Genomic DNA, 24,816 nt, shown 5'->3' with positions numbered 1-24,816 from the left:
ATAAAACTAAGTAGTCCCTTTTTCTTTTACTTGAACAATAGGAACAAATGACTTCTTACAAATTATGCAAGATATCTGGAAAAAAGGTACCTATAACATTTGTATGGAAGCGTAGAAAAAAAATCTGTATGATGCTCTAAACAAAAGTTGGTTTACGTAATTTATATCGGTCAATCATATTATAGGCAACCAACCCCATCTTGGAATTCCGAGAAATATAATATATATATATATACGTATATATATTGCTGTCCTCTCAAGATATTTTTAAATTAGTCATTCCCTGGTTTAATATGTGATTACCCAAGGCCTTTGCAGTTTCAATAACATATTATATAGAGGTAATATAAGATTACCTCTATACTAGCACATAACGCAAAAAGACCATCTACTCATTAAACAATTTTTTTTTATATTAATGGGGGACCCACAAGAAAAATTGACCTCCAAATTGCAAATAATGGAATTTTTAATCTATTGGTCTAAAAAAAGTCCTTTAATTGAAAATGAACTTAGTTACATATAAAAATTAAACAATGCTCAAGTTACCATTTAATCAAAATCTTTGCATTTCGAGCAGCTTTTAAGCCTAAAAATGTTATCTTCAGGATCTAATTTTGTAAAACGCTCAAGGAGTTGGCCGGTGGGATTTTTTTTTTTTCCGGAAATATGTAGATATGAAAGAACACTCTAGAATTGCTTCCAGCTTTATAGTAATTGGTTTCGGGTTTGACTGAAATTGACTCTCTACTGACCGCCCTAGTTGTCAGCTTGTTTGTGTATCACAAGAACCTACAACTAATTACTTTCCAGAATGTTGCAGTTCATAAAGTTCCACTTTATTTATTTACCTGGGTTGAGTTAAATAGGCCAAAAGCCAAGCACTGGGACCAACGAGGTCATTCAGTGCCGAAATGGAAACTGACAGCAAAGGTTTGAAAGGTGTAACAGGAGGAAAACTTCGCAGTTGCACTATGAAACAGTTGTTAGGAAAGGATAGAAAGTAAGATGAAAGGAATATGCAAGGCATTCGTTACTGGTTTTCACTCTACCCAAGGCGATTTAGAGCTTGGCCTACATCGTAGATTCCAACTGTGGAGATTGGTAAAACTTATGGCAATCGACATAGGTCTTAGTCAAACATTTTAAGATTTGAGCGACTTTGCACCTTATAAACATTTTGCGTTGTGTAGCAGTCTAATTTAGTTACTCTGCAAAAACCATTTATAGTATGGGAGGCAAAGAACCTTTTTTCCCCCTCCTCTTTAAATTGGCTTAATACGGTAATGGACAACGTGCCAATTCAATCATGTGGCCTGACCAAAGAACTGTTTGTTCAATATTATGATTTTACCTTGGTTCAACTTTCAAGATGGCATGAAACTAAAAGTTATAATAATCAAAGACTTTATGAACAAAAAATTATGAAATTGGGTAAAAATAAAAAAGGCAGCTTTATTTCACAATTTATTTGCTTTACTTCTTCTTTCCAGGCAGAATGATACCTTCATATTTGGTCTGGAACCATTTAATAGCATCTTCCTTTAACAAGCAGTGCTGGGGACCAATCTTACCTGGGGAATGTCTGCGTTTGGCAACACGATATCCTGCAATTTAAAATGTATACTGATAGTGAAACTACATTCACATAAGAATAAAAACAGTTTTCACTAGAACACACAATATGAAGCACCAAGGCCATCAAAAGTTTACGTTACCTGGTCCTACTACACGATATCTTTTTCAAATAGAAATATTTATATACATATAAAGTGAACTTGCACCAAATTAACTCTATAAACACTTTTTCACATACAACCAGTTATATACGTATAAACTGAACATGCACCAAATATCTTCTTTAAACATACCTGGTCTTTGAAGAACAACGTAGAAATCGAGACCAAAAATACCGATTGCTGGATCATACTTTATTCCCAAATCAATATGTTCTTGAATGCCAAAGCCAAAGTTACCATTGGCTGAGAAGTTATCACGCCTCAACTCGTACTCACGTACCTAAGATAAAAAATAAATAAATAAATAATTTAAAAAAAAACCAATAAGTGGATTATAAAATCAGCACTGTAATTATGAAGTGGAAGGAAATATACAAGGCACTTTCAAGTTTTTTTTCTTCCCTACAGGAATACAAGCCACAACATGTAGGAGAATTATTACTCAAGTGAAAAGTAAGCTGGATCTTTATTTTGTCAGGCACAAGGATGCCCGAACAATAGGACACAGAGAATTGGGGACAACTGATTCCCACTCATGCTGAGGCACACTTCTACATAAAAGGGTATGGCATATATTCCCATGGAAACAAAAAAGCATTCTAAGCAAATATCTGCTATGTTAAAAAGGTTCAATACATTTGGTTTCATTTCAGTCATGTTGGAGAGGGACTGACAGTGCAGCCACAAGATTACACTGCTAATTACCACTCTCATTTCTCTCACACACCAATATTGAGTACAGAGCCATAAACACTGTGTACCTATATTGTGTGTGGTCACATGATTTCTGCACAAACATTCCTACTGCATGCTGACAAGCTAAATGAAGTTAAGTTATCCAATTGCACAGATGACTTGACCTGAAATTCTTCAAGCACCCGAGAGATTTAACACTGCAATATCTTAAGACCATTATGAATTACACCACTAACCACTGACACCCTCATTAATCAAGTTGACAAGTAAACCAATGTCAAAGATTGGGTATTCAAAAACAAATTGGAAATCTTAGATAGACAAATCAGGTTAAAATTTATCTCACCTTCAACCCCTTCTCCAAGATCTCCTCTGCCTTTGGGCCTCTCACAGTGCAGTGAACTGCAATCTTTTCATTACGTCGAATACCAAAGGAACGCACGGTATAGCGGGCCTTTGAGAAGACGGGCTTCTGACCAGTGAGGGATTCCAACACCTATTAAAAGGAATTGCAAAAAATTAGTCACCAATGAGGGTTAACCACCTGAAAAATTGATGCAATCCACTGCCGTTTAACGAGCTATAATACTTGGATTCCTTATTTTAAACTACATAACTTTATGAAACATTCTTAACAACAGCCAAATGACTCAAGCTTCATTTCCCCATCAAAACATACTCCTGGATATGAAGTTATCCAGTTCTAAGGCTAGTGATGCTGACATATTGTTATTAAATTGCAATCATAATTATAAATTCATTCCACATTATTTAAGCTTCAAGTGAAAAATTAGGTATACATCAGAACTCTTCATTAGGTAAAAACTGAAATAAACATTATTTTCTAAACCTTTGACATTTTGCAGATAATCACCACCACCCTGGATTCATCCAATCCGAACTTATGACTGTTCCTATCTGCTTCAATATTATATGCATCAATTTTTCCCAACTTCCATGACGGCAATTACAGGTTAGTTGGAGTATAAAATCCTTCATGTTACAGTGGATCTTCCCATTTGTGGTGTACCTAATAACTTCAGGCTACTTTAAAAAGCTTTTCTAATACCCATTTAAAGCCTGAATATTTTAAATCTATTTTAACCCTTCCTGAACTTTGGTTAATCGCCCCCCCAAGGTTGTGAGGCCCAACACCATGTCTGCTATCTGACATTACCCAACTTGGGCTTCATGAACAAAAGAAAAAGAAACATACAAATTCCAGCACATTACTTTTGTCCAAACTTCCCCTGTCCAAGTTATGCAGGGTTGAGTATGAAGTTATAGAGGCTTCGCATCAGCACACCTTGAGCTACTCTTCAGTTATCATTTACTGACAGTACCTGTATTAGCCTTTATTTTTTCATAGATTATGTAAAGTGAATCTCTGATGTCAAAGCTTTCTGCATTGAACAAGTATTTTCCAATGATTTCTTGATTACCTTTCTGAAGCTGTAAAATACTTCACCTTCAACCAATAAACTGCTAAGAACCTAAAAGTGGGTTATTTATCTATCTTGCAAATGTAAAGCATACTTGATTTTCCTTGGTCGTCAATGATTGGTAAATAGTACCTTTGCTTAAATGCTTTTCTTACATTATATTTCTAAATAATTTTGCATTCTACTTCATTCTTTACTAATTGCAATGTCACACACTTACCTATCATAATTTTTCATTCTATTCATTTAACATTTTAATTAATTCATCTTCTAATATTGCAGTGCTGGGACTCCCAAAGGTCTTCTAACTACCTAATTACAATTCACTGCATTTTAGTTAGTTTTGTTTATTTGAAGTATTGCTAACCCATGTAACACTAGGAACTACATCTGTTTTTCCACTAAGATATGCCTTCTTTGTTCCTTTTTACGATTGCTCTATTAACAAAAAAGGATCTACCTCCCAATGCACCTACAAGAAGCTCAAAAGAGGGCCCCTTTCCCTAAGAACTTTACAAGACCTTTCATCAATGATGTGAATATCACAAATATCATGAAAACACTCAAATTATCATCACAATCACTATAAGTAACTATATGTCAAATCTAGGAAATATTGAAATCTTTAATCTAAGGCAGCAAGGAATCAGCAACATATGAGGGTATGTCAAGTCTCTTAAGATATGTATTACAACAAAATTTTATTTACACAGTCATCTAAAATATGCATTGTGCGGGAAATCAATAACTTTCTTGATTAGTAGTAAATCTTAGGATGGAAAAATTCAACATCCAATTCTATTGCCAATAGCTGGGGGGCACACTGAAAAGTATACCCTCAATTGGTACTAACCAAAAGCCACGCTGCAACTTTGCTGATCAACGGGAAGCGGCGTTTCAGCATGGCTCCTGCCATTGGCTCAGAATAGACTAAACAATAAAAGTCAAGCCCACCTTGGCCGCACGAGTCAGCTTGTCACCGCTCTCGCCGACACATATGTTTAAACATAGTTTGCCGATGCGGACATCCCGCATGACATTCTTCTGCTTTTTTTCAATCATCGGCATTGTGCCTGAAATTTGAAAATGTAATTGAAAACACACTGGACAGGAACAATTACTTTAAAATATGTAAAAAAGAAAATTCATGCTGAACTGTATTCCAATTAATAACAATGGTTTTTCAATAATGAAAGCCATAATTAATGGTAATTTTACTCTTGCACTTTATCTGCCACACTACCTGTAATTAGATAACATGGAAATGGAAGTGCTTTGCCCCTGTTCAAGTACAAAGACTTACAGGCAACTTTCGAAAATCCCCCAAAAAAACAACTTATGCACTAACCTAGTTTAATCTAGCACAACATGCATCTATGGGGAAACATAAAAATTTAAGCAGTAAATGGTATTTTATTTATTATTTATTTTTTTTGTTTATACATCATGAACTCATGACCAGGTCAAATTCCCATGAACATTTTCATACATTTGACAATCTGTGTATAAACACTACCTTGGAATTATTTTCTAAACACTACATGGTTGTAATCTTTTTCAAACGAAGTTCCTAATATTTTCCAACTATGTACTGTATACAACTTCACATACTAGTACACACACAAAACAATCTGTTTTGTCAACATACAACTTGTCAGGTATAAACTTTTTTTTTCTTTGCTCATGGGTATTTGCAGACATTTGCCACATAAAATCTAATTAATTTATCCAATGGCAAACATCAAGTCTCGCTAGCCATCTTTCTCAAATATATATAAATATCTTTCAAGTTTATGTACTTTGCTAAGCACTAACATGATTAGCTCCTGCGAAAGTTAGTTTCATACATCAAAGAGGATGAATTAGAAAAGAGCATGAAGTTGGTGAGCAGGAATAGAGTAAGAACTGGATAACCAAATTATTCTAAACTGTGTAAAAAGAAGTGTATTACCAATTATACCTGGTTTTTCAATAATGAAATCCCAAATTTTAATAGTTAATTTACTTTTGCACTTTATCTGCCACAAAACCTCTCATTGAGATAACATGGAAATGGAAGTGCTCTGGCCTGTCAACTTTTGACATGCTGACGTTTATACATCATGAACTCATGACCAGGTCAAATTCCCATGAACATTTTCATACATTTGACAATCTGTGTATAAACACTACCTTGGAATTATTTTCTAAACACTATATGGCTGTAATCTTTTTCAAACGAAGTTCCTAATATTTTCCAACTATGTACTGTATACAACTTCACATACTAGTACACACACAAAACAAATCTGTTTTGTCAACATACAACTTGTCAGGTATAAACTTTTTTTTGGGCTCATGGGGATTTGCACACAGTCGCCGCATAAAATCTAATTAACTTATCCAATGGCAAACATCAAAGTCTCGCTAGCCATATTTCTGAAATATATGTAAATATCTTTCAAGTTTATGTACTGCCAATGACTCAATGTTATATACATTGAAAAAATTGGCTTCCTTTGTTAAGCACTAACATGATTAGCTCCTGCGAAAGTTAGTTTCATACATCCAAGAGGATGAATTAGAAAAGAGCATGAAGTTGGTGAGCAGGAATAGTGAGAACTGGATAACCAAATTATCTTAAACTGTGTAAAAAGAAGTGTATTACCAATTATACCTGGTTTTTCAATAATGAAATCCCAAATTTTAATAGTTAATTTACTTTTGCACTTTATCTGCCACAAAACCTCTCATTGAGATAACATGGAAATGGAAGTGCTCCGGCCTGCCGACTTTTGACATGCTGACACACAGGACCACACTGAGGTTGAAGCATGATTGGGAAGGGTTGGGTCACGGAAGCTTTCAAAATATGTGAGAGAGAGAGAGAGAGAGAGAGAGAGAGAGAGAGAGAAGAGAGAGAGAGAGAGCCCTCAATGCTAACTTTCCTCTTATAATGACTTTCTGGTCATTGCAAATTCGGCCCCATAATTTCTTGTGGCGTGAAAACAGACAGAGGCCCAGGGACCGAAAATGATTGCGTGTCACTACGGCGGTAATCCGGCAGTAAAACATAGGGTTGTTTACACATTACCGGGCCAGTTGCTCCCTACTTTGTTTGGTGTTGTTTTGGTATCGCGACACCCAAATCCATCCGGCACGGTAAGTAGCCTTACTGTAACCCCTGTGGTTAGTGCGCGCAGCGCAACATTACCTCTTGCCAGAACATGCCGTGCCTGCCAAGAATCTTTAAATATGCGGATAAGGGGCGAAGCGCCGTTCCGCCACGGCCTTACTGACAGCACACATAAATTGATCGTCGCGGATATGTAGTAGCTCCCTACTTTGCTTGTTGTTGTTTTGGTATCGCCGCAATATTGGTTTTGGTGTTCTTCCCGCGTGGGTACAAGTGGTTTGCGGATTTATCACAGGAAATGGGAAGTTCGTAGACAAAAGCGACTCCGTAAACATCGAGATGGCGTCAATCTTCTAAAATATTAAAAAATTTTATAAAGCGTTCTGGTGAGATTTCCACTGCCGAGGCCACCCTTTTCAATACCCTCTGTTTAAAATGACATTGTTATGATACAATAAAGTTTCATACATACTTACCTGGCAGATATATACATAGCTATCGACTCCGTCGTTCCCGACAGAATTTCAAATTTCGCGGCACTCGCTACAGGTAGGTCAGGTGATCTACCGCCCTGCTCTGGGTGGCAGGGCTAGGAACTATTCCCGTTTTCTAATCATAATCTCTCTTCCACCTGTCTCCTGCGGGGAGGCTGGGTGGGTCTTCAATTGTATATATCTGCCAGGTAAGTATGTATGAAACTTTATTGTATCATAACAATGTCATTTTCATACATTCAACTTACCTGTCAGATATATACATAGCTGATTGACACCCTTTGGTGGAGGGCAAGAGACAGCTAACTAACTGACTAGACAGGTAAACAACATATGTTGTAGGTATTAATAAACCTTAGTTCCTACCTTTTTAGATGGAAGACTTCGTGGCTACTGCCCAGGAGTCTGCTTCATCTCAAGAGCCTTAGCGAGATAGTGATCTGTGGCCAAGAGTTCTTGTGGATCTGTCGATGGGTCTCTCCACTTACTCGACAGAATCCTAACTGGCGTTTGTCAATGGGAGCACATCCGCTTATATGACAACACGCACTAATTTAAGGAGCACACAACCAATCCCGATCACCCGATCCTAACCCGTGTTAGTTCTAAGATTGCCTAGAGTTATCCCCAAACTCTTTGCAAACAACCACAAACTCGAAACTCATACATACAAAAATAACAAAATTTTGTACCCCTCTAATAGTCAGATGTCACTCGATTTCAAATGAAGAGAAGTGAAGGCCGCCTGTGCGACTACTGACACTCCCATACACCGAAAACCCGAGAACACATCCGACAAGAGGGTTCCGTACATAATTTTAAGGATTGGTGCTTTCTCCTTTACCCAGAACCGTCTGTGCTGACACAAACGGACCTAACGAAAAACATTTATCATACGTAACTCGCACGTCTTTTAAATAATGGGATGCAAACACCGAGTTGCATCTCCAATAAGTTGTGTCCAAAATGTTCTTTAGTGACATATTTCTTTGGAACGCCACCGAAGTTGCGATTGCTCTAACTTCGTGGGCTCCCACTCTTAGAAGATTAAAAGAATCATCTGGACACTTCTTATGAGCTTCCGTGATAAACTTCTAACAAAGAAGGCTAAAGCGTTCTTGGACATTGCTCTCTTTGGGGTCTTTCACTGAGCACCAAAGACCTTTCTGCGAACCCCCAACTGCTTCTTCCTGTCCAGATAAAATTTAGAGCTCTAAACTGGGCAAAGGGATCTTTCTGCCTCTCTGCCCCACCAAACTAGAAAGTCCTTTCACTTCGAAGCTCCTGGGCCAGGGATTCGAAGGGTTTTCATTTTGGGCCCAGAAAAAGGGACCTGAAATGAACAAATTGCGGAGTCTCCTTTGAAGCCAACTCTTGATTCAAGGGCGTGCAACTCACTGATTCTTTTTGCCGTTGCAAGAGAGATCAGAAACAAACACTTTCTAGTGATATTACGGAAACGAAGCGAGCGTGTGAAGTGGTTCGAATTCATCTGATGAAAGAAATTTAAGAACCACATCTAAGTTCCAGCTTGGAACCTTAGGTACAAGTGATTAGATGTTTCGAATGAACGAACTGAGGTCGTGCAAATCCTTATCATTCGTTAGATCTAATCCTCTGTTTCTAAAGACTGCTGAGAGCATACTCCTGTACCTTAATAGTTGGTACTGAGAGATGCGACTTTTGTCTAAGAAACAGAAGGAAATCTGCAATTTGCGGTCACAGAGGTACTGGAAGAGGACAGCTTCTTCGACCTACACCAGTTTCTGAAAACTTCCCACTTCTTCGATTGGTACACTCAGCCTCGTAGATGATCTGCGGGCTCTAGCAATGCGTTTGCTGCCTGGCGAGAAAACCCTCTCGCTCTGACAAGTCTTTCGATAGTCGAAAGGCAGTCAGAGCAAGAGCGGGTAGATTTTGAATGGTACCTCTCGAAGTGGGGTTGTTTGAGCAGATCTATTCTGTTTGGAAGAGATCTGGGGAAGTCCACTGTCCATTCCATCCACCTCTGGTGAACCAAATTGAGCTGGCCAATACGGAGCGATCAGAGTCATCTTGGTTCCTTCGGATGCCACGAATTTTCTGACTACTTCCCCCAGTATCTTGAACGGGGGAAAAGCGTAAACGTCTATCCTGACCAGGTCCAGGAGAAAGGCGTCTGTTGCATAAGCCCGGGGATCCTCCACCAGGGCACAAAATGTATCTATCCGTTTCCGTTTTTAGGAGAGGAATGTGGCGAAAAGATCTATTTGAGGCTTCCCCCAAAGGAGCCAAAGGCTCTGACAGACTTCTGAGTGGAGTGGGTCCACTCTGTGGGAAGGACCTGGAATCTCCTGCTCAATCTGTCCGCTCTCACATTCCTCTCCCCTTGAACAAACCTTGTTAGGAGAATTACCTTCCTTTGGTTCGCCCAATCAGTAGATCCCGTGCCAGCTCGTACAGAGCAAAAGAGTGCGTCCCTCCTTGCTTCTTGACATAAGCCAGAGCTGTCGTATGTCTGAATTTATCTGCACGACTTTTCTCTGACTAAGTGTTCGAAGCTCTTTAGTGCAGGTGAATCGCTAAGAGCTCTTTGCAATTTATGTGCCATGACACCTGTTCTGCCGACCAGGTGCCTGACACTTCTCTGGGTCCCAATGTTGCACCCCAGCCCGCCTCCGAGGCGTCTGAAAACAATGTCAGGCTTGGGTTCCGTACTTCAGGGACACTCCTTGTTTTCCTTTAATGGAACCAACCACCACTTCAAATGATGTTTTATCTCTTCCGAGATTGGAAACGTGTGCCGAGAGCTGACCTGTCTTCCAACTCCAACTTCTTCTTAGGAAGAACTGAAGCGGTCGAAAGATGTAATCTTCCTAGGAGAAGAACTGTTCGAGCGAGGAAAGGGTTCCCAGAAGGCTCAGCCATTCCCTCGCTGAAGTGCGCTCCTTCCCTAGAAAGTTCGATACTGTGGCACAGCCTTTCTTTATTCTTTCTTGAGATGGAAAAACTCGAAAAACCCCGAGAATCCATCTGAATCCCCAGATAAACCAGTTCTGGCTGGGGATCATCTGAGACTTCTCGAGGTTCACGATCAATCCCAAAGACTTTGTCAATTCCAGTGTGTTCGCAGGTCTCCAAAACTGCTTTTGAGACCTGGCTCTGATGAGCCAGTCGTCCAGGTACAGGGAGACATTTATCCCATTTCAAATGTAAGTGCCTTGCTACATTTTTCATCACGTCTGTGAAGACTTGAGGAGCCTGTGGACAGGCCGAAACACAGGGCCCTGAAACTGATAATCTTCCTTCGAACATAAATCGAAGGTACTTCCTCGACGAATGGTGGATCGGGATGTGGAAGTATGCGTCCTGAAGGTCTAAGGACACCATCCAATCCCCTTGCCGCAGTGCTGCAAGGACTGAGGCAGACGTTTCCATGCTGAACTTCTGTTGTTCGACGAATTTGTTCAGCGCACTTACGTCCAGTACGGTCTCCATCCCCCCGACGGCTTTTGTTACAAGAAACAAGCGATTGTAAAACCCCGGGGAGTTGCAATCCAGCACAAGTTCTATTGCTCTTTGTCCCACATCTGTTCCACCATCTGACGAAGAGTATCCCTCAGAATAGGGTCCCTGTATCTGGCGGACAATTCCCTCGGAGATGTTGTCAAGGGAGGAATGTCCTTGAATGGGATAGCGATACCCCTCTTGATAATCGACATCGTCCAAGTGTTGGCTCCTATGTCTTCCCAGGCTTTCGCAAAATAATGTAGCCTGGCTCCTACGGGTGTATGGAGGACAGATTTCACTTCCCTTTCTTAAAGGAACGGAAGGAAGACCTGCCCCTCTTATCGGGTGACTTCCTTCTGGCGATCGGTCTAGTTGGAAGACCTCCTCGAAAGGGCTGTTTCTGAGCTGGGCGAGCCACTTTCTTTTCCTCACTAGCCACAGACCTATTCTTCCTTGAGGTTGTCTAAGGAGATCCTGGTGGTCCTTTCCGTCAGAGAATGCGCGATGTCCTTCACCAACTGTGAGGGAAAAAGGTTTTCAGAGAGAGGCGCAAAACAATAGGCGGCTCTCTGTGAAATGAGAGACTGCCTTCGTGAGGAAAGCACTGTGCACCGCACCCTTTTCTTTAAAACTCCTGCACCATATAGAGAGCATACCTCAGCCGATCCATCCTGAACAGCCTTATCAATGCAGGCGAGGATGCAAATTCAGGGTTTCTGGGTCGAGTTGTTCATTTTCTTGAGATTTCTTGGCCAGAACCCCAAGGGACCAATCTAAGAAGTTAAAAATCTTCTAAAGTATGAAAAAAGTCCTTGATGAGGTGATCCGTTTCCGAAAGCCCCCCATGTAACCTTCGCTGCATTCAAGGCGTGTCTTCTCGACGAATCCACCAAACCGAGAAGTCTGACTCAGCTGAAACGGACAGAGATAATCCCATATCCTCTCCCGTTTCGTACCAAAATCCTATTCCCACCCTGTAAGTTTAGCGGGAGGCATACAAAAGACAGTCCTTCCTAACTCCTTCTTCTTCTTGAACCAGGAGTCAAGAGATTGTAGAGCTCTCCTCATAGAAATGGCAGGCTTCATTTTAAGGAACAAAGAGGAAGACTTGAGTGTTTTCGTGCTTGAAAATGCTTGAGCGTGGCGAAAGGGGGAGCAGCTGGCGTCAAAGAGTCTCCATATTCCTCCAACAAAAGGGACGAAAGAACTTTATAATTAGAAGATCCTTCCTTCATTTCGTCCTCCGAGGCATCTTCTGGGTTGATAGGCTCGGAAGGAGAAGGCTCTCTTCTTTCTACTGACTCTTCTCTTACTCTCTTACGAGTGGTCAGGCTCTTCATACGAGGAATGCGCCATGGTGTACAGTAGGAGTATCTCGCCTGGGAGGAGTAACGTGCTTGGAATACTCCTGGCGGCCTGGCAGGCGCAAAGCGCCTCGAATACTCCTGGCTTTCAGTAGGCGCATTTTGTTTAGAATCCTCCTGGCGCGTTGTAGGAGTATTAAGTTCCGAGTACTCCTGCGCTGGCAGGCGCAGAGCGCCTCGAATACTCCTGGCTTTTATCAGGCGCATTTTGTTCAGAATACTCTGGCGCGTGGTAGGAGTATTAAGTTCCGAATACTCCTGGATGCCTGGGAGGAGTATAAGCTTCGGAATACTCCTGGCGCCTGGGAGGAGTAACGCGCTGGAATACTCCTCGGCGCCTGGGAGGAGTAACGCGCCTGGAATACTCCTGGCGCTGGCAGGCGCAAAGCGCCTCGAATACTCCTGGCTTTTAGTAGGCGCATTTTGTTCAGAATACTCCTGGCGTGTGGTAGGAGTATTAAGTTGAATATCTGGCGCCTGGGAGGAGTATTAAGTTGAGCCAGGAAGTACTCCTGGCGCCTGGGAGGAGTATTAAGTGCAGAGTTATCCTGGCGCTGTGAGGAGTATAAGCTTCCGAATACTCTGGCGCCTGAGAGGAGTATTTAGTTCAGAATACTCCTGTCGCCTGGGCAGAGGAGTATCTAGGCCCGACGACTCCTGGTGTCTTGTAGGAGTACGTCGTTCCGAATACTCCTGATCCTTAGCATGCGTCTGATGTTTAGTAGGCGCTTTCCGTCTCACAAGTGCTCTACTCCTAACAGGATCTTCCTCTTCAGCTAACTCTTGGCGCTTGATTGAAGATCTTGAATCTTGTACTGGCTCGTTTGCGCCTACTCGGAGTCTGGCTTCTGGTTGGCGCCCTACTCTGACAGGAGTTAGCTTCCTTTCTTACCTCTTTCCTGTCTAGCGCACCGCCCCCCCCAGAGATGGCCGCCTGTGCGACAACTCCCCTGAAGGATGCGTCGCGCCTGGCAGGAGATAGGTATTTAGATCTTTTAATAGGAAGCCTATCATCCTTCTTACGAGTAGGCTCCTTATAACGAGTTCCTACTAACAAGGCTAATTGCTCTTGCATATTCTTCAAAATTTTCTTGGTGAGGAATCTTCCGCATTAGGAGAGGGAGATCTGGAAGGCGCTCTAGGATCTCTTCAGACCCAGAGTCTGACTGTTATTCTCGCCCTCTTTACTTACGAAGGCGGGCTCCTCCTTCTGAGAAGCGCTCGGGACTCGAATTGAGCTCGTGCTCTTCTTACTCCTCTTCAAAGGACGGGAAAGATTCGACTCCTTCCATCCTCTTCTCGGCGAAGGCGAATCGACGACGAAAAGCACTCTCGAAGGATGCTTTTCCTATAGCGGTCCTTGGCAGTCGATACGATCGATTCTGACCGAAGGGACGCCTGATCGTTGGGGGATTCTCCACAACCCCCGTACGGCTTTCGATCTTTCCTTCTCCTCCGGGCCAGGGAGCTTGGAAGAGGTCTAGGCCTTGGGAGCGTCGCAGAGGGGACGACCAGACGCCCCCTCCACTACACTGGGGACACTAATATCACGCCACATTCACTTTCCTTACCTTCCAATGCTGCGACTTTTTCCTGCATTTTCTGAAGGGAAGCTCTAAGTTCTGCTATTTCCGAAGCAGAACTAGAGGGATTAGCAAGTTGTGAACGGGCTGAACAGAAATGGTTATTATCATCATAGGAAGAAGCTACAGAGCTAGACAGTTAAATCATGAGAGGCAGACATTCTGCGGGTTTTATAAGCCGCCTTCCTCTCTCTATCTCTTTCTAACTTCTTCAAGTAAGAAGTTAGATTCTTCCACTCTTGTGCACTCAGATTCTCACACTCATTACCACGTATTCTCAATCGAACATTCAACCATTCTACACCCCCTACAACTAGTGTGAGGATCTACCGAAGCTTTCGGAATCCTCACCTTACAGCCCTCATTCACACACACTCTGAAACTAACACTAGAATCAGACATATTCACAAATTCCAAAAACCAAGTCCAAAAAACAGTCCACGATAGCGAATGCCAAACAACGATCCAAGTACGTCACCAAATATCAGCGAGAGATGATCAAAAGCTTGCGAAAAAACGAATTATAGTCAGGAGGAAGTAACAACAATGTTGATACAGCGGCGACAGAGAGATTATGCTTAGAAAACGGGAATAGTTCCTAGCCCTGCCACCCAGAGCAGGGCGGTAGATCACCTGACCTACCTGTAGCGAGTGCCGCGAAATTTGAAATTCTGTCGGGAACGACGGAGTCGATAGCTATGTATATATCTGACAGGTAAGTTGAATGTATGAAATCTTAAAATTTGGCTTTAATTTCTAACTTTGGAGAAAATACTTCGAAAGGAGAGTAGAGGGCTTTAGCTCCGTTCTCACAAACAAGTTGCGACTGATGCCCATCTCCGGTGTCAGGACGCATTATAATGTACTTTTTCGGAGGGTGGCATGCATTGATCGTCGTTGGCCTGATGCAGGCCATACAGTGTTTTATCCTGTAAGACTTACACAAAACCGGGGAAATAAGTGAAATTAGCATATCTATTTGTAGTATATATGAATATTACAGCTATTTTATCGTTACTGCATTACTATGACAACTAGAATTAATGGAAAGTTTGTAAATGCATCGGCGTATGTGTGAAGCTCCACTAGATTGGCAATGAGGAGTCGTCTTTCCGCCGCTTCGTCTGCTCGTAAGTACATCGGGGGTAGGGTAGATCACCACGGCAGGCCAACCCTCATCACGGTGGACGGATCTTATTCACTCGATATTTAATTGGTGAAACAAGAATACAATTGCAACTCTAAGCATGCCATTTAAAAGACTGAAGTTTCGTCAACATAATGTGATATATGAAAGCCCACACGAACTAAAATAAGCATGCGAGCTCTTCGTAAAATATGTTTTCAAGGCAGTTTTGAAATCCAATATGGCGGCTACGTTTTTCATGGAAGGTTCTGACCAGTGATGGCCACCATCTTTCCCCAGCCTTCCCAGCACTCATTTGAACAATGTTAGCGTATATATGTAACGTTTATTAATCTTACTCAAGATTGCAGTTGTAATCAGCACAATAAAACAACATTTTGTTGCCTATATTAGTGAAAGTATGAAACTTGTTATTCCCGGGGTTATGGTTTGAACTGAATTCATTCTTACCTTGTAATCGGTGGTTTTTATCCTTACTGCCATCCAAACTGAAACTCCACAGTGCTTATTTGATTGTTATATACAACATTTTGGCATCGTTCACTCCACATTGCACTTAAACCCGTTGCTGTTTCTGGTTTCTAAGCGCGAGCGCCATAAACACAGATATGAACAGCAGACGACGACAGACGACGAAACTGCAAAGTTTTATTCCCTAAACTGTTTACTTTACTCGTTATTTAGTTTAAATTTACTTTGTCATTTAAAAATTTTGATTTAATTCATGTATATTATCCCTTTTTTGCAACCAAATTACCCCGAAAAATTAACAGATATTTCTAAAGTAGATAAAATCAAATGTTTCTAACGTTTTCGTACATCTGGCTGCCGAAAACCAGAGAGGAACGAATACGGAAAAGTGCATAGAGGAACGACTACGGGAAGGTGAATTATATAAGTTTTTTTTTTTGCTTTTTTGTTTTTGCTAGCACTATTCATTGATTTCAGTCTTTATTAGTATTTTGAATTTCTTTAATAATCGTATGCCAGAAATAAATGTAACCTTTATGTTTGCATGCTAACTAAGAATGGCAAAATCATCGTTGCCACATTAGTGGAGGCTTCACACATACGCCGTTCCATTATTATAAACTGTTTCCATGAATTCTAGTTGTCATAGTAATGCAATAATGATAAAATTTGCTTTAATATTTATGTATATATACTACCAATACATAGCCTAATTTCACCAATTTCAACGTTTTGTGTGTAGTCTTATACCCAGTTTGGAGGGTCAACACATACCGAATGCATAATGGAGTTTTTGTCTCTTGGTACAAGGACAAGTGTCGTTATTCTTTACGATTAGTGATTCACGATACCCTTATAAATTACGGCACTGGTTGTAATGCACTATAGCAAAATCTCGTTCTGTTACGAGTGTTCGTTACAGAAATAGGTATTGCCCAAAAACGTGCTTGCACTGTCTCTGAAACCCATAGTAGACATGCTGCTTAGTTGTCAATACAAGTTTTTATAAACCAAGTATTTTTTACAAGCTAGCTATTGAATAAATTTGTATTTTTCTCAGTCAAAACATATGCCCCTCAATGCTAACTTTCCTCTTTTAACGACTTTCTGGTCATTGCAAATTCGGCCCCATAATTTCTTATGGTGCGAAAACAGACAGGCCCATGGACCGAAAATGATTGCGTCACACTACGGCGATAATCCAGCAGTAAAACATCTTCATGTATCCAAAAAGTAAATAATAAAGATATATATGCGCATTACGATTATAACAATTACATGTATAGCTGATAACAATCTGCATGAATAACTGGTAAACTGTTCTGCAATGACAGTTGAGTATAGCAATTAATTACAATAGGTACGAAAGTCAAGATGTCGTGACGTCATAATACAGAACTTAAAAGAACGTTCTAATTCAGAAAAATAATTACTTAAATTTGAGTCAGAGTCGAGTTACTTTTTCAATAACGAATATTTTCAAATTAATCATCATATGTAAAATATTGATGTTTTACTACTTATTTAAAAATTAGCTAAGAGCACGCTTCTCGTCATCTTCTACCAAAACAGCTGTTTACTCCTGGCTTGTTTGTTTGGTGAGAAATCGTGTTTCGATTGTTGTGATGAAAGTGCTCCAGCGCTCTGGGGCACAAGTGGTGTGCGGATTTATCACAGGAAATGGTTAGTTTATTGACACAAACTACTCCGTAAACATCGAGATGGTGTCAATCTTCTAAATAGGGTAGAACATCACAGCAGGCCACCTACAATCAATGCAAGCCACCCTCCGAAAAAGTACATTATAACGCGTCCTGACACGAGATGGCATCAGTCGCGACTTGTTGTTGTGAGAAACGGAGCTAAAGACCTCTACTCTCCTTTCGCAAGTAAGTATTTTCTCCAAGTTAGAAATTAAGGCCAAATTTTAAGATTTAAACAGAGGGTACTGACAATGGCGCCCACGGCAGTGGAAATCTCACCAAAACGCTAGAAATTTTTACTTACAACTAAAAATGTTTCGAAGATTGACGCCAACAAACTTTCCATTTCCTGTGATAAATCCGCACACCACTTGTACCCACAGACGCTGGAGCACTTTTATCACAACAATCGAAACACGATTTCTCATCAACAACAAGCCAGGCGTAAACAGCTGTTTGTTTGGGTAGAAGATGACGAGAAGCGTGCTCTTTGGTAATTTTAAATAAGTAGTAAAACATCAATATTTACATATTATGATGATTAATTTGAAAATATTCGTTATTGAAAAAGTAACTCGACTCTGACTCAAATTTAAGTAATTATTTTTCTGAATTAGAACGTTCTTTCAAGTTCTGTATTATGACGTCACGACATCTTGACTTTCGTACCTATTGTAAATAATTGCTATACTCAACTGTCATTGCAGAACAGTTTACCAGTTATTCATGCAGATTGTTATCAGCTATACATGTAATTGTTATAATCGTAATGCGCATATATATCTTTATTATTTACTTTTTGGATATATGAAGATGTTTTACTGCTGGATTATCGCCGTAGTGTGACGCAATCGTTTTCGGTCCATGGGCCTCTGTCCGTTTTCGCACCATAAGAAATTATGGGGCCGAATTGCAATGACCAATAAAGTCGTTAAAAGAGGAAAGTTAGCATTGAGGGGCATATGTTTTGACTGAGAAAATGATATTGTTATTTTACAATAAAGTTTCATACATACTTACCTGGCAGATATATACATAGCTAAGACTCCGTCGTCCCCGACAGAAATTCAAATTTCGCGCCACTCGCTACAGGTAGGTCAGGTGATCTACCGGCCTGCCCTGGGTGGCAGGACTAGGAACCATCCCCGTTTTCTATCATATTTTCTCTCTTCCACCTGTCTCCTGCGGGGAGGCTGGGTTTTTTTTGGGGAGGGGCCTTTAATTGTATAGATCTGCCAGGGTAAGCTATTGTATGAAAACTTTATTTTGCAACATAAAACAATATCATTTTTCATACAATCAACTTTAACCCTGGTCAGATATATACATAGCTGATTGGCACCCTTCGGTGGAGGGTTAAGAGACAGCTTCTATATGGAATAGACAGGTAAACAACATATGTTGTAGGTATAAATAAAAACCTTGGTTCCTACCTGATAGGTGGTAGACTTCGTGGGTGTTTGCCCAGTAGTCTGCATCACCTCAAGAAACTTTAGCGAGATATGATCTATGGCCAAGAGTTCTTGTGGGTCTGCCGATGGGGTCTTACCCACTTACTCGGCAGAGCCTAAAAGGACTTTGTAAATGGGTGCTGATCCACTTATATGACAATACACCTTATGAAGGAGACACAACAAATCATCGACCACCTGATCCTAACATATGTTAGAACTACAGATTGTTAAGAGTTATCCCCGAACTCGTCACAACAACAATCGTAACTCAAAATCACTACGCACACATACATAATTTTCAAAAATTATACTCAACTAATTGGATATGACAAGAATTCCCTTACTGAACAACATAGACGGCCGCCCGTGCTAGCCTAAGTCCTCTATTGTTAGAAGAGACTCGACCATATCCAAAAAGAAGAAAAGTATAAACATTTAAGGATTGGTGTCTGCTCCCTGTACCCAGAATCGTATCCGCCGATACGAAAGGACCTAGAGGAAAAAAAACACTTCTCATATGTCACAACGCACGTCTTTCAAGTAATGAGATGCAAATACTGAGTTGCATCTCCAACCAAAATGTCGTATCTATTATGTTTTTAACGACATATTCTTATGAAACGAGAGAGACGTCGCTATAGCTCTAACTTCATGAGCTTTTATTCTCAACAGTTGTAACTGTTCGTCAGGACAGGCCTTATGAGTGTCTGTAATGACGTTTTTTTGTTTCTTACAACGAATGCCAGCGCATTCTTGGACATCAGTCTGTGGGGCTTTTACCGCGCACCAAAGACCTTGTCTAGAGCCTCCCATTGATGCTTTCTCTGAAGGTAGAACTTCAGAGCTCTAACAGGGCAGAGAGACCTCTCTGTTTCTCTGCCTACGAGACTCGACATGCCTTTGACTTCGAATGACTTAGGCCAGGGATTCGTAGGATTCTCGTTTTCCGCTAAAAACAGGGTCTTAAACGAGCAACTCGCTGAGTCTCCCTTGAATGCTAATTAATCCTGCAGAGCATGCCATTCAATAAGTCTCTTTGCAGTAGTAGTAAAGATAATAGGAATAGGCATTTTCGGGTAATGTCTCTAAACGATGCCCGATGAGGAGGTTCGAATCTTTCCGATGACAGATACTTCAGAACTACGTCTAGGTTCCAGTTCGGAGGTACTGGTTCCTTAGACTTTGAAGTCTCAAAAGACCTTATGAGATCGAGGAGATCTTCATTATCTGCCCGATCTAATCCTCTGTTCCTGAATACAGCCGGGAGCATACTTCTATATTCCTCTATTGTGGCTACGGCTAGATGAGATCTCTCAGGAATAGCAGGAAATCCGCAAATTTCCGCTATAGAGGTAGTGGAGGAGGACAACTTCTTGGATCTACACCTCCTCCTAAATACCTTCCACTTCGACTGGTATACTTTCGTAGTGGAGGTTCTGCGTTCTCTCGCGATCGCGCTTGTACTTCGCGAGAAAGCCTCTCGCTCTGACAAGTCTTTCGATAGTCGAAAGGCAGTCAGAGCGAGAGCGGAGAGGTTTGATGTTTGTATGAGAAGATCCGTCCTTCCGGGTAGGGATCTTGGAAAGTCTACGATTCACTCTACCACCTCCGTGAACCATTCCTGGGCCTGCCAAAAGGGGGCTATTAACGTCATCCTCGTCTCATTTGACGCCACAAACTTTTCATTACTAACCCCAGGATTTTGAATGGGGGAAAAGCATAAACGTCTCTCGAGACCCATTTTAGCAGGAAGGCATCTACCATAAGAGCTCTGGGATCTTCCACGACCGAGCAAAACACTGGGAGCCTTAATTGAAATGAATGTTGCTAAGAACTCCACATGAGGAGTTCCCCACAGAGACCAGAGATCGAGACACACTTCCTCGTTGTAGAGTCCCTTCTGTATGAAGGAACGAGGAGTGCGTCCCTCCCTGTTTCCGAATGTAGGCAAGTGGGGTGGTGTTGGGCGTCAACTCGTCCCCGTACTCCTCAAGAAGAAGGGTAGTCAACACCTTCTAGTTAGACAGACCTTCTCTTCCACTATATTCGTCATCCGAGTTTTCCTCTAACTCGGGATCTAAAAGCGTCTCCGCTCTCCTTTCCGAACATTCTTCTTCTTGCGAAACAAACTCCTAACAGGAGAGGGCTAAGAGAATGATAATCCTTCCTCTTTCCCGCTCTCATAGTCTTGGAAGGCGTCATAAGCTTCGGCTTCTCTAGAATTTTAGAAGACTCTTCCATGCTTACATGACGCTTCCCAGTTTGCAAGCGTCATGGATGAAGTCTTTGATGACGCTCGATGACGCTTCTCGCTTGGAAGACGCTCCGCTCTCCAAAGGCGTCCTCCTTGGCGTCATAATATTGGACGGAGCGTCATGTCTATGCTCCGTTTCCAATGACGCTTCGTGTCTAAAAGACGTCTTACCTCTCTCTGGCGTTACGAAACTCTCGTAAGCACCTGTTCTCGCTCTCGCACTAAACGCTTCTGTAAGACGTTTAGCCGTTTCCCGTCTGTATGACGCTTGTCGTTGAACAGGTAAGAGAGGACGAGACGTTCTTAATTGGAAGCGTCGACTCCTTCCGACGTTGCGTTCAAGATGACATTTGCTCTTGAACTGCTATAATGATTTTTCTTGACGCTTCTCCCACGTCCAGTGCATGACGTCTTTCGTCATCACTCGTTGGGGAAAAAGGAAAGGGTACTTCTGCGTACACTTCAGGTGACGCTGACGCCCCCTTCGCTTTCTTGCTAGAAGACGGAGAGTCATCTGAGAAAACGCTCCGGACTAGAATCCCTGTCAGGCGTCCTATGACGCTTCAGCGGTTTTTTCGACAAGTTCGATTCCCTCCACCCACGTTTTAGGTGGGAGGGAGAGGAGAGGTACGAGGAAACACTCGCGAAGGACGCTTTTCTATAGTGCCCTTGAGCCGCCTGCAACGAAGCAGAGCTAGCTGAAGGGACGTCTGACTGTGGGGATTCCCCACAACTCCTTAAGGCTTTCGACTTTCCTTCTCTCTGGGCTTGTGAGCTTGGAAGAGGTCTTAGGCCATGGTGGGAGCGTCGCAGGAGCCTGGCACCTACTGGTGCTTGGAGGAGAAATGTTTCATTTTCCCTTTTTAAAGGGACGAAAGGCGGACCTACCTCTCTTCTCTGGAGCCTTCCTTCTTGCGGGAGGTCTGGAGATCGGACCACCTCGAAAGGGCTGCATAGAAGTGCTAGGTTCTTTCTTGTCAGAAACAAAAAGAGGTTTCTTCTTTCTAGCTGACTGCGTCAGAAGATCTTGAGTCGCCTTCTCAGTTAAAGAGTGAGCCACGTCCTTCACTAACTGAGAAGGGAACAAATAGTCAGACAGAGGTGCATCCAGTAGAGCTGCCCTCTGCGCATGTAGACTGCCTTTGTTAAGAAGGCGCCATACACCGTCCTTTTCTCAAAAGACCTGCTCCAAATAATGAAGAGACTTACAAAAAGATACATCCTGTACCGCTTTGTCGATGCACGACAAAATGCATACAGGGCTTCAGGTTCGATCTCCCTGTGAATCGAGAGCTTTCTTGGACATATCACAAGGGACCAATCTAAGAAGTTGAAGACTTCCAATACATGGAAAAGTCCCTTGAGGAGATGATCCAGTTCTGAAATACTCCATGTAATACGAGCGGAATTAAGACTTGGACGCCTTGAAGCGTCAACTAACGTCGAAAAATCTGCCTCTGTTGTAGAAGGGAGAGCGATACCCATATCCTCCCCCGTCTTGTACCATCTGCCTCTTTTCCCAGCTAACCTTGCTGGAGGCATGCAAAATACTGTCCTGACTAAGTCTTCCTTCGACTTAATCCAGGAGTCTAAGGCGTGTAAAGCCCGCTTCATCGAGATGGTGGGCTTCATCTTCAGAAAAGACGAAGGCTTCTTCGCCTTCGCACTCGAAAAGAGCGAGCGCGGAGAAGGAGGAGCAGCCGGAGTCAACTCGTCTCCGTATTCCTCCAGAAGCAGGGTAGTCAACACTTTATAGTTGGACAAGCCCTCTCTTCCATGATCATCATCATCCGAGTTTTCCTCAAACTCGTGATACTTCTGAGTTTCCGTTCTCCTTTCAGAACTTTCCTCTTCTGGAGGAGACAAACTCCTGATAGGAGAGGGGCTAAGGGAATGAAAGTCTTTCCTTTTCCCCGTTTTGATCGACTTGGAAGGCGTCACAACCTGCGGCTTCTCTTGCGCTTTAGAAGACGTCTTGTATGACGCTTCCCGCTCTTCGAGCGTCATTTATGGACGTCTCTTGTTGACGTCTTGATGACGCTTCGCGTCTGGAAGACGCTTCGCTCTCTAAGGCTTCTACTTTGCGTCACAATCTTGGACGGAGCGTCACGTCTAAGATCCGCTTGAAATGACGCTTCACTTCTAAAAGACGTCTTTCGTTTCTCTTGTCTTACAACACTCTCGTCAGCCCCGTTCTTCGAGCAGGTGCGAGAGCGAGATTCTTAATTGGAAGCGTCACGTCCCGTTCCGACGGGGCGCTAAAACTCCCACAAGAGAGTGGAACAGTTGTTCCTGAACCGCCGATAATTCCTTCTTTCTTGACGGCTTCTTCTCCCACGTCTAGTGCATGACGCCTCTCGTCATCACTCGGGGAAGAAGCATGATGGGGTACTTCCCCATAAGCGTCAGGTAACGCTGACGCCACCTTCGCCTTCTTAATAGCAGACGGGGCGTCATCCGAGAAGCGCTTTGGCTCGAATCAATGTCTTGCTTCATATGACGCTTCAGCGGTCTCGATAAGTTCGACTCCTTCCACCCTCGTTTAGGTGAGGGAGAGGGAGAGGACGAGAAACACTCGCGAAGGACGCTTTTCCTATAGCGCCCTTGAGCTAGCTGCCATGAAGCAGAGCTAGCTGAAGGGACGCTGACCGTTGGGGATTCCCCACGAACCTCCTTAAGGCTTTCGACTTTCCTTCTCCTCTGGGCATGGGAGCTTGGAAGAGGTCTAGGCCTGGGAGCGCCGCAGGGAACGATCAAACGCCCCCTCCACAACACTGATAGGACTCACTTCACTAAATGTTTCACTATCACCTAGCCTTACCTTTCGAGTCAGCCATCTTGGACTTCAAGTCTTTTGCTGACGTCTCTAATAGTCGCTTTCAGATTGGCGATTCCGATGCCGAATCCGAAAAGACACTCTGAGAATGAGATCTATAGGGAGAATCTACAGTAGTAGGGTTAGAATTATCCGTGAAAGGCTCAATAGGCCTTGAACTCATACCTTTCAGTCGTCTAACTCTATCCCTCTCTAACTTCTTCAAATAAGAAGTCAAAGTCTTCACTCTTCTGCATTCAAACCCTCGCATTCCTTACAAGTGTTAATAGCAGAACACTGAACCCCCCTACATTTACGGCATACAATGTGAGGATCAACCGAAGCTTTCGGTATCCTCACTTGCAGCCTACATTCACACACATTCTCACACTCACATTAGAATCAGACATACTGAGAAAAATCCAAAAGAGTTATTCCAAACACAGTCCACAGTAGCGAATGCCAAAACACGATCCAAATACGTCACCAAAAAGCCGAAAAAACGTGATCAAATGTTGAAAAATGAATCTAAGTCAGGAGGTAATAACAACAATGTTGATACCACCGGCGACAGAGAAAATATGATAGAAAACGGGGATGGTTCCTAGTCCTGCCACCCAGGGCAGGCCGGTAGATCACCTGACCTACCTGTAGCGAGTGGCGCGAAATTTGAATTTCTGTCGGGGACGACGGAGTCTTAGCTATGTATATATCTGACAGGTAAGTTGATTGTATGAAAATACAAATTTATTCAATAGCTAGCTTGTAAAAAATACTTGGTTATAAAAACTTGATTGACAACTAAGCAGCATGTCGACTATGGGTTTCAGAGACAGTGCAAGCAGGTTTTTGGGCAATACCTATTTCTGTAACGAACACTCTTAACAGAACGAGATTTTGCTATAGTGCATTACACCCAGTGCCGTAATTTATAAGGGTATCGTGAATCACTAATCGTAAAGAATAACGACACTTGTCCTTGTACCAAGAGACAAAAACTCCATTATGCAGAAATGGATACGAACACGCGTATAAAGCTCCACCTACCCT

General features: G+C 42.2%; 1 protein-coding gene across 2 annotated transcripts in view; it reads right to left on the bottom strand.

Annotated features, from left to right (window-relative positions):
* Positions 1–1,454: 1,454 nt before the first annotated feature.
* LOC135224744 (large ribosomal subunit protein uL5B-like) overlaps positions 1,455–24,816 on the bottom strand; it is a 42,905-nt gene continuing 19,543 nt past the window's right edge. The window contains exons 2-5 of one of the 2 annotated variants that reach the window (XM_064264100.1): positions 4,832–4,950; positions 2,782–2,931; positions 1,872–2,019; positions 1,455–1,607 (exon numbers count right to left, since the gene is read on the bottom strand). In XM_064264100.1, the coding sequence (XP_064120170.1) occupies positions 1,477–1,607; positions 1,872–2,019; positions 2,782–2,931; positions 4,832–4,945 (543 nt within the window). In that variant the 5' untranslated portion in view covers positions 4,946–4,950 and the 3' untranslated portion in view covers positions 1,455–1,476. Of the gene's footprint in view, positions 1,608–1,871; positions 2,020–2,781; positions 2,932–4,730; positions 4,951–24,816 lie in introns of those variants that run through there. The other variant, XM_064264159.1, reaches the window with a different exon arrangement.

The sequence above is a fragment of the Macrobrachium nipponense genome, chromosome 11 (assembly GCF_015104395.2).
Source record: "Macrobrachium nipponense isolate FS-2020 chromosome 11, ASM1510439v2, whole genome shotgun sequence".
Taxonomy (NCBI): Eukaryota; Metazoa; Arthropoda; class Malacostraca; order Decapoda; family Palaemonidae; genus Macrobrachium; species Macrobrachium nipponense.
This window is presented reverse-complemented; position numbering and strand designations above follow the sequence as displayed.